The sequence below is a fragment of the Catharus ustulatus genome, chromosome 4 (genome assembly GCF_009819885.2).
Source record: "Catharus ustulatus isolate bCatUst1 chromosome 4, bCatUst1.pri.v2, whole genome shotgun sequence".
In the NCBI taxonomy this organism is placed as follows: Eukaryota; Metazoa; Chordata; class Aves; order Passeriformes; family Turdidae; genus Catharus; species Catharus ustulatus.
In genome coordinates, this window is record NC_046224.1 from 21,245,057 (window position 1) to 21,257,331 (window position 12,275).

General features: G+C 42.3%; 2 protein-coding genes across 3 annotated transcripts; both read left to right on the forward strand.

The window, feature by feature from the left end:
- The first annotated feature begins 1,442 nt into the window (after positions 1–1,442).
- On the forward strand, positions 1,443–4,758 carry ART4 (ADP-ribosyltransferase 4 (inactive) (Dombrock blood group)). The gene is given in 5 exon segments (XM_033057625.1): positions 1,443–1,454; positions 2,493–2,582; positions 3,114–3,312; positions 3,315–3,830; positions 4,664–4,758. Coding segments are annotated over 5 exon segments (912 nt in total).
- A 2,746-nt stretch (positions 4,759–7,504) lies between these two features.
- LOC116996041 (single-pass membrane and coiled-coil domain-containing protein 3-like) lies at positions 7,505–11,003 on the forward strand. Of its 2 annotated transcripts, none has more exons than XM_033059210.1 (2): positions 7,505–7,591; positions 9,407–11,003. In XM_033059210.1, exon 2 carries the CDS (start codon positions 9,421–9,423, stop codon positions 10,096–10,098), a length of 678 nt encoding a protein of 225 aa, XP_032915101.1. In that variant the 5' UTR covers positions 7,505–7,591; positions 9,407–9,420; the 3' UTR covers positions 10,099–11,003. The 2 variants fall into 2 exon arrangements, with proteins under 2 accessions (XP_032915101.1, XP_032915102.1); XM_033059211.1 differs by having other exon boundaries at positions 7,510–7,591; positions 9,403–11,003.
- Positions 11,004–12,275: the final 1,272 nt, after the last annotated feature.

Below are 12,275 nucleotides of genomic sequence, written 5' to 3' on the forward strand. Positions count from 1 at the left end.
ACCTTCCTAATATACTCTGTCAGCTTTCCTTCCCTGAGAGGTGGATGGCAGATCACACCTCCAAGGACAGCGACTGCTGATGCTCAGGAAACTGGCAGAGACCAAATCTCTCTGGTTACATGGAAGCTGGTGCAACCATCCTCAGCTGCTAATTGCAATACATACTGCTTATGTACGGTGGGTTGGTGTGCTGCTTCTCTCTGTTCCTCTGTACAACCTTTAGCTGGATGCCTGGAAGACACAGCCTGCTTTTGTGAACCCCGAGGAGCAGAAATCCAGAGCATGAGGCTTCCTTCTCCCCTCCCATGCCCCAGTGTGAATCAGAAATGATGACACTGACATTTAGGTCATGGGTTCAGCACTCTGTGACACTGAGGGAGAGGAGGGCCAGGCTTTACCTGACTCACCATCTACCCAGATCAGCATTTCTCTGAAAAGCCTTGTCCTGAGGTAAGGACACGGGGTAACTCTGCAGAGATGCTGCCAGTGTGAGCTTTGTTTGGCTTGCACTGGCAATGCTGATCTTGGCCAAGGCCAAGACACTTAATAAATATCTCTGCATGGCTTGGTCAAACACCTGTGACAGGTTCCTCTATTGACATAAACTAATGGGGCTTCACTGCTCACAATAAAACACTCCTCTGAACACCACCTAGTAAAAATTAACAGAGTGCTTTATTGAAAATTTTGCTTGGAAAAATACTAGAGAGATTAGCAGAATCCTAATATCCAGTATATTAATAAATTTTTTGTTGTTTTTGTTTTATTTTTTTGTTGTTGCTGTATGGTTTTGTTAGCAGAAAAAGCTTCCTGTCTGTATTTGCATCTTTCTGTTAGTTTTATATTTTTTCTCTCCCTTTCAGTAAATGTTTTTTTCAGGCAAAAAAAGTTACACCCAGAAGCCTCCATTATGTCATCCGCTCTGTGTCATCAGATCTCTTCATGGGCTGAAGTCATTGTGACCTTTGGGGAATTGAGCACTCAGATCACGTTACAAATTTACTGCTGAAATGGAGGAATTCGATTTTCATTTGGTTAATGCAGCGCTAAGCACCGCCACAAATCCTCTGCTGCCACCTTATGGCCATTGTATTTGTTTTGTATTTAATAGTAACTTGAGTTGCTTCTGAAGCGTTTGAAAATGCAAACTCCTTTCCTCCTGATTCCCTCCATGCTAAACATTCATTTGCAGGTCAGAGGGGAACACCAGGGACATAATTTACAAATGGATTATATGCAGCTGAATTGACATTTTAGTGGGGGTGTTTATTGTGATTGTCAGGCTCCCATGGGAGTGTGTCTCAGTTCAGGTCTGTTTTATCTCTACACAAACAGAGGTGGATTGCCTCTGAATAAATTTGTGAGCCCTCCTGTGGACCCACTTCTAGCAGTCAAACAACCACTTTCTGAAATACAGCCCAAGATAACAGAGAAATTCCAGGATGGAGAAGCAGGTAGTCCGCATCCATCACTTTGTATGGCAGTTCATGGCATCATCTGTCCCCAGGGACTGCAGATACTGTCAGCAGCAGCAAGTGCTTTGAAAGGAGCCCAGAATGAGACCTTTATGTCACCTCCCACCCTATCTTAGCAGTATTTTGCAGATGCTCTGTCCACAGAACCCAAGCAGCTTCACAAATGTCCCTTATCTCAGGGAACCACTCCATGTCTGGAGGTACCCCCCTCACCCAGACTATCATTATCAGGCCATGGAAAATGGGCTTCACTTTTGTGTAGTCAGAACCAAAGCCTTGACTGGAATTGTCAGTTATCAGAGGCCATGGGGCTCTGTGGGTGAATAACTCCCCACCAGGATTTGGACGGGTGTCTAGAAAGCAGCTGCTAGAGAAGGGTTTGTCTCAGCACAGAACCTGCATTTACACACCCATTTTGCCTGTTCCCACTGCAAACAGTCCAACAAGGTCCCACTCTGCAGTGGTGTAAGAAGAGTAGGTTTGGCAGCCCGTGAGTAACCAGGGGGTGATAAGAAGGAGGAGGAGGACAGTCAGGATATCACTGCTTCCAGACGGCATCCCAACCTACCCTGCATTTCTGTGTTGGTTTTATCAGAGTCAACTTCTTTAAAAGGGCTTTTAAAAACTCTTAACCAGGGAGTAGTCACCCTGACACATCACTCCTCGGGAGAAGTGCCTTAGACTTTTCCAAGCCACAGTTGTCTTCCTTTTTGCAGGAACAACACCAAATACCTCAGAATTAAAAGACCTCTATCAAGGTGATGTTCACTCATGTCAGCTGAAGATGCTGCAACCAGACACTTCCTTATGGATTTGGGGCACATTTCTACCAGTAAATTGTCTGCTTGGATTGATTAATGACTTATGAATTGCAGTGGGAGTTTGGTGAACAATCACTGGTCGAAGAACAGCCACCAAAACCTGAGAGCAAATTACAAAGTGCAGAATTTTCCAGCTCAAAGAAAAACAGAAAGAAACAGGTGCAAATTACCTTTCCTTAAAAAAAAAATAATAAAGTTCTTTACAGTGTCTTGGGTGGACTCTGGGAAGCTGGTAGCACTGGGCAGTCCCCTGTTGCTGATCTTCTCACAAATACTAATAGAAGAGGTAAATATTGCTCTTTATTTGAAATTATGAAATTGCTTATGCCACAGAAATAATTTTTTTCCCATTTGAAACAGGTTCTTTACGGAGTTTTGGGTTCAATTTTAACTTTTCTGGTTTCAGTTCCTCTGTTCCATTTCTTACCTGTCTGAATTTGTTTTAGCCACTTGGTTGGAATTTTCCTCTTGCTTGTAGCCAGATGATTTCATAGAGTGTTTGTGAATAGATCTCATGAAATCTTTCCTCTCCTTTTCCAGCCTGTTTAAATTGACCAATGTTCCTGGAGATTCTAGTGTAGCGCATCCATATCAAATAAGAACTCTGTCACCTGACTTGTATTTGCCTGGGGTGGTGTATAGACAATAACCTGAAGTTGTTCAGGAAAGTGCTGCTAAAGATTTGCTACCTGCCCTGCTTGCTCTGCTGTAATGACAAAGAGGCAAGGAAAGGGTAGAGAAAAACTTGGCTTGCATCCACAGATCCACAAGACATTCTCACCTCAGATGCCAATCTTCGTTTGCTTTTATGTTGCAGGCTACGTCCCCCGCCCTGATGGATGTGGCTCTGCATCCCTTTGATGACCAGTATCTGGGATGCAGAGAGGAGATGATGAAAGAACTGGAGCAAGGAGACTATTTTCTAAAGGAAATAGCTGCTAACAAGGACTACTTTCATCTCTGGAAGAAGGCTCAGAAGGCTTTGCTGAAGAGCCCTGCAGGTCTCCTGAGGGGGATGCTGACAGCCATGCCATAGTCCTCATGGCTTTCACCATGAACTGAACCCTGCACTGGCAGCTGAACCGGGCTACAGCTACAGTGGGAATCTCTCCAGAGCACTACAGACACCAATTCAGTTTTAAATATTTCCACTTCTACCTAACAACTGCTATCCAGATATTGAAGGAATGGCAGAGCAGCATGGGGGAACATAAGTGCTACCAGGTGCACAGGGGTGTAAAGGACTTACATATCGAGGCCAAGGTGGGCAGCAGGGTGAGATCTGGACACTTCATTTCTACCTCCCGCCTCAGGAATGAAGCGCAGAAGTTTGGGAATTAAACTTTGTTCACAGTGACCACTTGCCTGGGAGCAGCCTTGCAGGGCTTTTCTTGCCACACCTCTGAGAAGGAAGTCCTCATTCCCCCTTATGAGATATTTCTTGTCAAAAGCTTCCTTCAGACCCAGCAGGGTAACTGGCTGCATCTGCATTCCGTGTGGAACTGCAGCAAGCAGCGGTGCCAGCTGGTGGAAGGTACTGTACACAGGCTCTCATGCAAGGGGGGCACAGTCTGGTCTCCACTGCCCCAGGCAGCCCCCACCAGCTGCACCTACATGGGGCCAAACCTGTCCCTTGCCTGCTGTGTTTGCCTGCAGGAACCACAAGACCCAGCTTTTACCTGTTTGCTGTGAAACCTGGGACAACCCCACAGCTCGCTAAAGATCAATCAACAGCAGCTCTTGAGGCTCTTTGCAGACCCCATTTATCCCATGTGTTGTTGCAAGGATGTTACAGGACTCATGCCTTTGGGTCCCCAGCATTCTTACTGCAAGAGTGGGTGAGATTTGTTTGAACCAAGTAATTTATGCTGGTGTCTTGCAATGCTGCTACACCTCAAGCCTCAGGACTATTCCAGGCTTTGGTCCACTACTACTCTGGCAAGTTACTGCTTCTACACTTATTGTGGGCAAGCTGAGAGAAGGGCAAACAAAGCCACTGTCACTTTAGCAGTGACCTCTCCCCTGAGACAGAAGGGAGAAAAGGTATCCTTTGACAAGGAACACACTGAGTTTCCTTGGTTATAGAGAGAACTTTATGCTGAAATACTTCATGGGGCCTGTTCCACATCCCTGCCTTTCTGTGAGTCTACCATCAAAGAAACACTTGCTTTTGTCTCTCTGTACAGTAGTTTGTCAATTCAATCTGTGAGCTCAAACAGTCATTTAAGAATGAGGGTTTGTGCCTCCAAAGCCCAAATAACAGAGTTGAGAAAATGGCTTTTGTGGGCAAAGGTTGTGTTAGCAAAAGCAAAAAGCTTTGGGCAGTGAATAGATATCTAAATGACTGCTCTCTTTACTTTCTTTCAGCTTCAAGAAGCAAGAACAGTGGTTATACTGCACTTGCCTCTGCCCTTCTCCCTAGTGTGCTTGGAGTTTCCCTGTGCTTGCCCCACAGTCTCTGATTTTCTGTCTGCATCCAGATATGTGCCCTTGAATAGCAGGCAAGAAGCCTCTGGACTTCCTGTTGCTACAGAAAATTCAATTTTCCCTTTGCTTTCAGCTGCAGCTCTCCAGCTGAGACTAGAACATTCATCAAAACAGACATTGCCTGGACTCGTTCAGGTAGGAAGGAAGTTATCCATGGCCTTTCTGAAGACTAGATAAGGGATAACCTTCACTGTAGATAGCTTTGTCCTGAGGCATTCAGAAAAGAAGGGACACAGGGACTTTGGACCCCTTTCAGATCTTTTAATACCTTTATTTTTAGTGAGAAAGGGTCTGTGGGATGTGGAAAAGTGCAGGGAAAGTTGGAAAGATGTGCTTTGTGGAGCCAGAATTTTGTGTTGGTTGAAGAGACAAAGAAGTACATTAAATTGTGCAGATTCTGGCACACTCTGAACAGCCTTCATTTGCCACTCTAAAAATCAAGATGGACTAACATTTCTGGAGTGGGGTCTGACTCTGAAAAGCAAACAGAGGAATCTAGAAGGCGCTATTACAGGGGAATTACAGAGGAATAAGGGAGGATATGTTTTTGTTAGATTGCTACATTTCTGAAATCAATTATCCAAACTGCTAACCCACCTGGTCCATTCTTCCCCAAGACATTAGTTGGAAGAAAACATAGAAAAAGTTCTTGACAGCCTTTTCTGGGACCTTACCAAGCAGCCAGCAAAATACGGTGTAAACAGTGACAAGTACTGTTACTCTGATGGCAGCAGGAAGTATGACTTTGACCTGCAATCTTCAAAGTAAGGGAAGTGCTGTAAAATAATCATTCTTATGTTTTGGTGTTTTTTAGTAAATTTGTGAAAGTTCTAGAAAACAACTACTTTTACATTATCCTCAGAACTATATTTTTGAGAGGGGGAAACAGGCACAGCAAAGTCAAATGCATGGTGTCTACATTTAATGGAGAAAGCAATTAAAGACTTAGTAATGCCATGTTTTGTCATGCTACAGTTCCCTTAAAAGTGATTTATATTAGTTAGTTAATACACTGACTAGATGGTGCAAGCATCCCTTGATAGGTGCAAGCTCAAAACATTCTCCTTGCTTGGGTGCCCATCATGATACATTTTGACTACTAAGAAAGTTATGTCCTGCTTGCACCTATGAGTTTTCACAAGGCCAACTAGAGATACAGTCCTGGGATAGTGTACAGCTCAGAGACTGCTCCTGATGCTGCCTTTGCTTGTGCCAGAGCACTGTAGAGCTAGACTGGTTGCAGCAGACATGTTTCACAGCTATTGCTGTGGTTAGATGTGTAGTCAGAAGTGTTGAGTCAATTGCAACTTCCTGTCCCATTGTACACTTTTAAACACCTTTTTTACAGAACTCAGTTCAACCATCTGCTTTTTGCTCCATTTCTTTCCCATGGCAAAAGGGTTCTGAAATTGTGTGAAATGGCAAAATTTATTTTAGCCTTCACTGCTGTTCCGAGTTGAGTCTGGGCCTCCCTAACACTTCTACTCTCATGGATCACAGACTGGGCAAATTGCAGCAAGGAAGGATGACAGACCTCCAGATCAAGTCTTGTCCTCCAACTTAATAGACTTGAAATAATAGCTATTAATCTTCCCAAAAGACCCAGAGTAAAGCAGGAACAAAACAGCCTTCATACTGTTCAAATTATTTTCTGTCATGTTCCAAATGATGAGGGCTCTAGAAGAAAAGAATTTGCATCCACTGCAAACACTGAAGACCTGAAATCAGTTTCCAGAATGTGATACACAGGAAGTTGACAGCCTGATCAATTAAATTCAGTTCAATATTACACAAAGTATTTCAGGACTACATGGTGTTCTCAGTGGAAAACACTCAGCAGTCACAAATAATTGACATTTCTAGAAATATAGCAGTTAAATAATTTAGTGTTCTCTTTCAGCTTATGTTTTCATGCCCACAGCTCCAACAACAAGAGAGTTTGGCACCCTGATTGTGTTCACTGGGGTTGAATACAGCAGCTCAGCTTTCAGGTGAAAGCACATCAGCAATTGCAGAGTGCTCATTTTATGCTTCATCTTATATTTTCATTTGAGAAATCAGCCATCCTCTATAGTGGAAGCAGCATTCCTGGTAAGACCCTTGTGGGCTGCAGGTCCACCTTCCTGAGGATAAGAGCATGAAGATTGTCTAGCTTGTTGAAGGCATTTGTACAAGCTCATCTTACCGGAACAAAGCCTGTTTCTTCTGTCTATGGTGTCTATTTTTCTGTTTATGTTTACCATTCAATTTTTCTTCTGTAATCTGTAGGTGTACAAAAGCAGCCATTGCAAAAATTCATTATTTCAAAGCATAGGTGAAAGCATTAATGTTTATATTTATAAAAATAGAAATTTATAACCCTCACTAAAAACATAGTCTTGATCTATTTGGGTTAGAAGTGCTGTCCTACACCTATTATGTTCTGGCGACAGCAAGTAACCCCATCTCCTTTCAGCCATGGCTGTAGTGCCTGTGCTGCAGGCAGGAGGGATTCGTGCTGTGCCCATTCTCTCCAGGAACAGAAGGCCTTTGGAGGATCTAGTAACTGGGAACCAGCATTAAGTAAACTGAATTCACTTAAAATTGGAAGGAAGGGGACAGGAGGAAGAAAATGAGATGAATCTGGGTAAACATCACACAATAGAATTAATGACAGGCAGGCACAGGGTGCAGCTGAAGCCCAGCCTCCAGATCCCTAACTCATCACATGCTGCTGGAAAACACCAGGCGAGCAGAGGGGAAAGAGGCTGAAGTTACTGTGTGTGTTATCCCATGCACATTCCAACAGGAGCATTCAGAGCAAATCAGGTAGGCAGTGTAAATGCTTAATTAGAAAAGTTTCTGTGGTAATTCTCCCTGGAGCTGGAGAAATAGAAATACAGAAATATATATGAGGCCTGCCTAATTCTAGAAGGAAAATATAAAGGCTAATGAAAGGGTTAGTGTGAAGAGCAAGAAATAATTTTAGCATTAGGAGATATAAAATCTAGAGCAGCTATAAGAAGCTGAAATAATCACATGTAAAGAACAGATTCTGAAAGTCTTCTCTACAGCTGTCTAGTATGTAAAATGTTTATTGAAGCTTATCCTTTCTAAGACAATTTGTCTTCTCAGTTTCTACCAATAAGGGAAAACAAATGACTTTACAACAAACAGCACTGGAGTGGAAAGGTTTCAGTACCACATTGAGTCAGAGGGTAAGCCAGGAACATGCCTGAGGCAGGATTGATATAATGGCTTTATGTTTCCTGTATGTGTATTTTGTCCCCTGCAGATTGTATAAGAATATGTGTTAAAGAGTTTATTCTCTTGGCAGAGATACAAAAAAAAAAAAAAAAAGGGGGAAAAAATATTCTTTTCAGACTGGCTTGTATTTCAACACTGAGATTAAAAGTTGGCAGGGGATTGTGGAAATCATTCCGGCTTTCTACTGTGACCTTGTGGGGGAGGGTATGTTTAGTAAAATAGAGCTGGGTCAGTGTCAGATGATTTGCAGCTAACAGATAGTGCAAGAACTACAAAGGACCAAAATGGCACAAAGGTATATTTTTAAGATGAAAAATCTGGGTAGTCCCCTACACATAACTATTTGTAGCTCTAGCTGTGATATGCAGGCACCAACAGCAAGAAGAGGTTTATCTTAGAGAAATGCAAAGCACTGCTCAAGAGTGGCCCAGATTTGCAGCAAGAGAACATACAAAGTACCAACAAAGAAATGAGTCATCCTACTCATTCATAGTTTGCCCCTGTAGCAAAGATGTTTGCATTTAAGCTGAAATCATGCTAAAGCATTTTCACTTTGCAGCTGGTGATAGGTTAAAGGGAAGTGACAGAGCTGATCGAAGAATCTTATTTATGAGGAATAACTCCATGATCACTGTTAACTCAGTCTCTTTGGACTCTCTGTGTTGGCATGCAGTTTATGAAGAAATAAATATCAGGGAAGGAAATACAGTGAAAGATGTGTGTAAGGTGATACAAGTATTATTATAGACAATTTTACTATTCACTATAAATTACCAAGGGTAAGCTTCTAGCACAAGTACAGAATGCTTATATAGTAACATATTCTCTTGAATATTAGAAAAAAAAAGCTACACTAGCATAAAATTATTGTGACACAACCCATATCCACCAACCATCATGGTTGCTGAAAAATTGGATGCCACTAAATGGAAAAAATAGGTTGATACAAAAGAGTGCCTAGAACAACCCTTTAATCTTCAAGCCACATCTTTAATTTTGCTGATTAGATGAGATTTTTCCATTTTTAGTGAACTAGTTCAGCTTCTACCATCTTCAGTTTCCAATGCTCAGTTTCAATTTCAATCTTCAGTTGCCAATGACCCACATCTATCTTACCAATCTGCTCATTACATATTTGTTAGCTAATTTTGTTGCTCAGAGCATACCCAATGTCTTATAAGATCCTTTTCCAATCATTTGGCAAGGAACCAAAACAAGAATTAGTATTTCTACATGTCCAAGGTATGCCTTGGGATTTGACCTGCTCAGGATGAAAAGAACCAGTGGGGCTGAGACAAATCACATTTCACTGCACTTTAAGGGCTGTGGTTTTGGGTGTTAAACAGAGTAAGAAATTTCTTTTCTCTCTTGAGGTAGCTTATTTCTGAAGAATGGCATTGAGTGACCTCCTTTACCCAGATAATCCCAAGAGAAAGCAAGAATTGATTAATCTGCATCAGGAATTGCTTGACTGTATGTCCACAAATTTCCATGCAACCAACGAGCTGGTTGGAGTGCTGAACGAGCACCTGGGCTGTACCATTACCCCCATCAAGATGCGAGAGAGCAGCACGGTCAAGGAAAACTGTGAGATTATCATTCAAGTGATGAGTGAGATTCAGCATCAGGTGCAGAAGATCGATAGTGACATGAAGGAAAAGCTCGAGCCAGTGCTGTACCAGAAGCTGTATGATATCAAAGAGCCCGAGCTGGAGAAAATTGCATTAGCCCAGAGAGTTTTTTCCATTATTTTTGGAGAAGCAACTTCAACAGCTGCAATGGTAGCTATCAAACTTCTTGGCTCCAATCATTTAACTCTCACCGTGAGCAAGCTCATCGGTCTCCTTGCACAGATTGGGGCATCTGTCCTTGGGGGAGTTAGTATTACCATTATTGGGCTTGGCCTTGAAATGATTCTCCATGCCATCCTGGGAGCTGTGGAGAGGAGTCAGCTCCTGACAGCTGTGAGAAGCTACGAGAAGCACCTGGCTGAGTTCAAAGCAGCCTCAGAAAAGTACCAGTGTGCCATACATGAAGTAACTTCTTTGGTGAGACAGCAAGTTCAGTAAATGGAGCTGGAGTTCTCTCTTCTGTGACAGCAGCTGCAGCAGATATGCCTGCAGAAGCCTTTTGACTAATTATGACTGATGGCTTTTTATTTTCTTATTTGCGGCAGCAGAACAAGGAAAGTAACAATTCAGGAAACTGGCACTGAAATATATTAATAGAGAACTGGTTTACAGGTGTTTGGGGGGGGCAATGTTTCAAATACTTTGTACCTTTCCTTAAGCTTATTTTCTGGGAAGCATTGTAGAATGAACTGTAATTCATACTAGAGACAATAATACAGACTGCTGGAGTGGTAGTGGTGAGAAGGTGGGTTTCTATATCAAATATGACAAAACAATGGGAGCAAATAATTTCAACAAGGCAATTCATGACAGCATCTGGAGGCTTTATGAAGACACCTGTGGTTGCTAAACTCAGTGTGGATTAGTGCTAAATCTGATAGACTGAATTCGCTGTTCATTACAAGGCTAGCTGAAGCATATTTAACTGCTATTTCCTGCTGTCCTAAGGAGCCAGCCAGAGATCTGCTTTAAATAAACTCTAATCCCAGTAGATTGGCAGGTTAAGAGAAGCCTGGACCTACATGCACAGACAATCTTGCTCCACAACTGAGAGAAAGCAGCTGCTGCGTTCCAGGTGTGCCTGGCCATGAACAACCTCTTACGCTTGTAATGCTCTGCTCCTGCCAACCCACACGTAAAAATTGCTGTGCAAAGTTGCTCTTTTGTTGATTGAGGTGGGATTATACACATGTACAAGTGCCTGTAGGATTGCAGCCCTATTCATGTACTAAAGGTATTTGCAAATGCTTTACCCGATCCCACCAATGCAGGACTGCCAAGAATGTGCTCAGATTTTGCATTTCACAATATGCTACCAATTGTCCTTATTTTCAGATTTTAAAACCAAAGCTGGGAGCAACATCATTATTTGTATTGTCTCGCTCTGATTTGCTGTGGATTGTTTTTTCTTCATCTTAGAAGAAAAGGTAATTTAAGAATTAATAAAAATGTACATGAAGACCTCTCTTTTCTGTACTTGTTTTCTTTGTTTTTTTTGTCTGAAAACCAATCTTAAACCAAATAATAAAGACGTATTAAAAGCTTAAATATATGTGCAATTAATATTTTTTTAAATTAATGATAGACCAATCTAGTAAATTTGTGCATATGTTCCTTTATAGTACCCACTTCCCCCACACTAAACCATGTTCAAATTCATACATTTGCTAATATTCAATATTAGCAATCTTAATTTATTAATAACTAAAAAGTGCCTATGAAATAAAGACATGACTGAGATTCACATCCTTTCCATTTTGGGGCTTGGGGGTTTGTTCATTTGTTTTGCTGAGTTTTTATTCTCCACTTCTGTTCTCACTTCAATATTTTCTGACTCCTGTTCCCTTTTACGCACAAAATCCACTAGATGGCAATGAAACTGCTGGCACTCAACAGCTCTGCCGAGTCATCAGGGAAAAAGCCCAGGGTTCAGAAGCATACATGGGTGAAAAATGTGAGATGACTACTGCCCTCCAAATCAGCAGACACTGCTGGGACAAAGCAGTCAGGGCTGAGGCAGCACCACTGTCCCCAGTGAGACCAGTATTGCCAGGACAGAAAACCCCAGGCCTTGTGAGATAGAGCTGATCCTCAGAGACTCAGCCACCCCCTCTACAGTGACATGGCACCTGACAGGGATGTGTATGGCCACACCTTTCCATCACACCCTCCTGAGATTCTGCCTTTGCTCCAGCTGTTGTTCTGCACAAAGGATTAAGAATTAAAATTATTACATATGTGTTCCAAATAAGAAGAGCCTTTAAAAAAACGCAGACCAGTCCATACCTATGTGGAAAAACAGTACAATTGCAATCAACATCTGCCCGGCTGAACGTTCTTTCTGGTGACAATAATACAAAAAAAAACATGGCAAAGAGGCACAAGGTGGGGATGACCACACTGTGCACATGGCTAGCAAGACTCGCTAGGCACTGAGAGCTCCTGCAGCCTTGGCTCTGAGGATGCTCCTTGACTTTGTGCAGTTTGTGACCAAATGCTGGCATTAACGTGATGTATAGCTTATAGCCTTTTACCCATGCTCCAATGATCCTTACAAATTAGCTGAGTCTCCATGACGTACAAAACCCTAACAACATTGTGTTGCAAGGTATGTT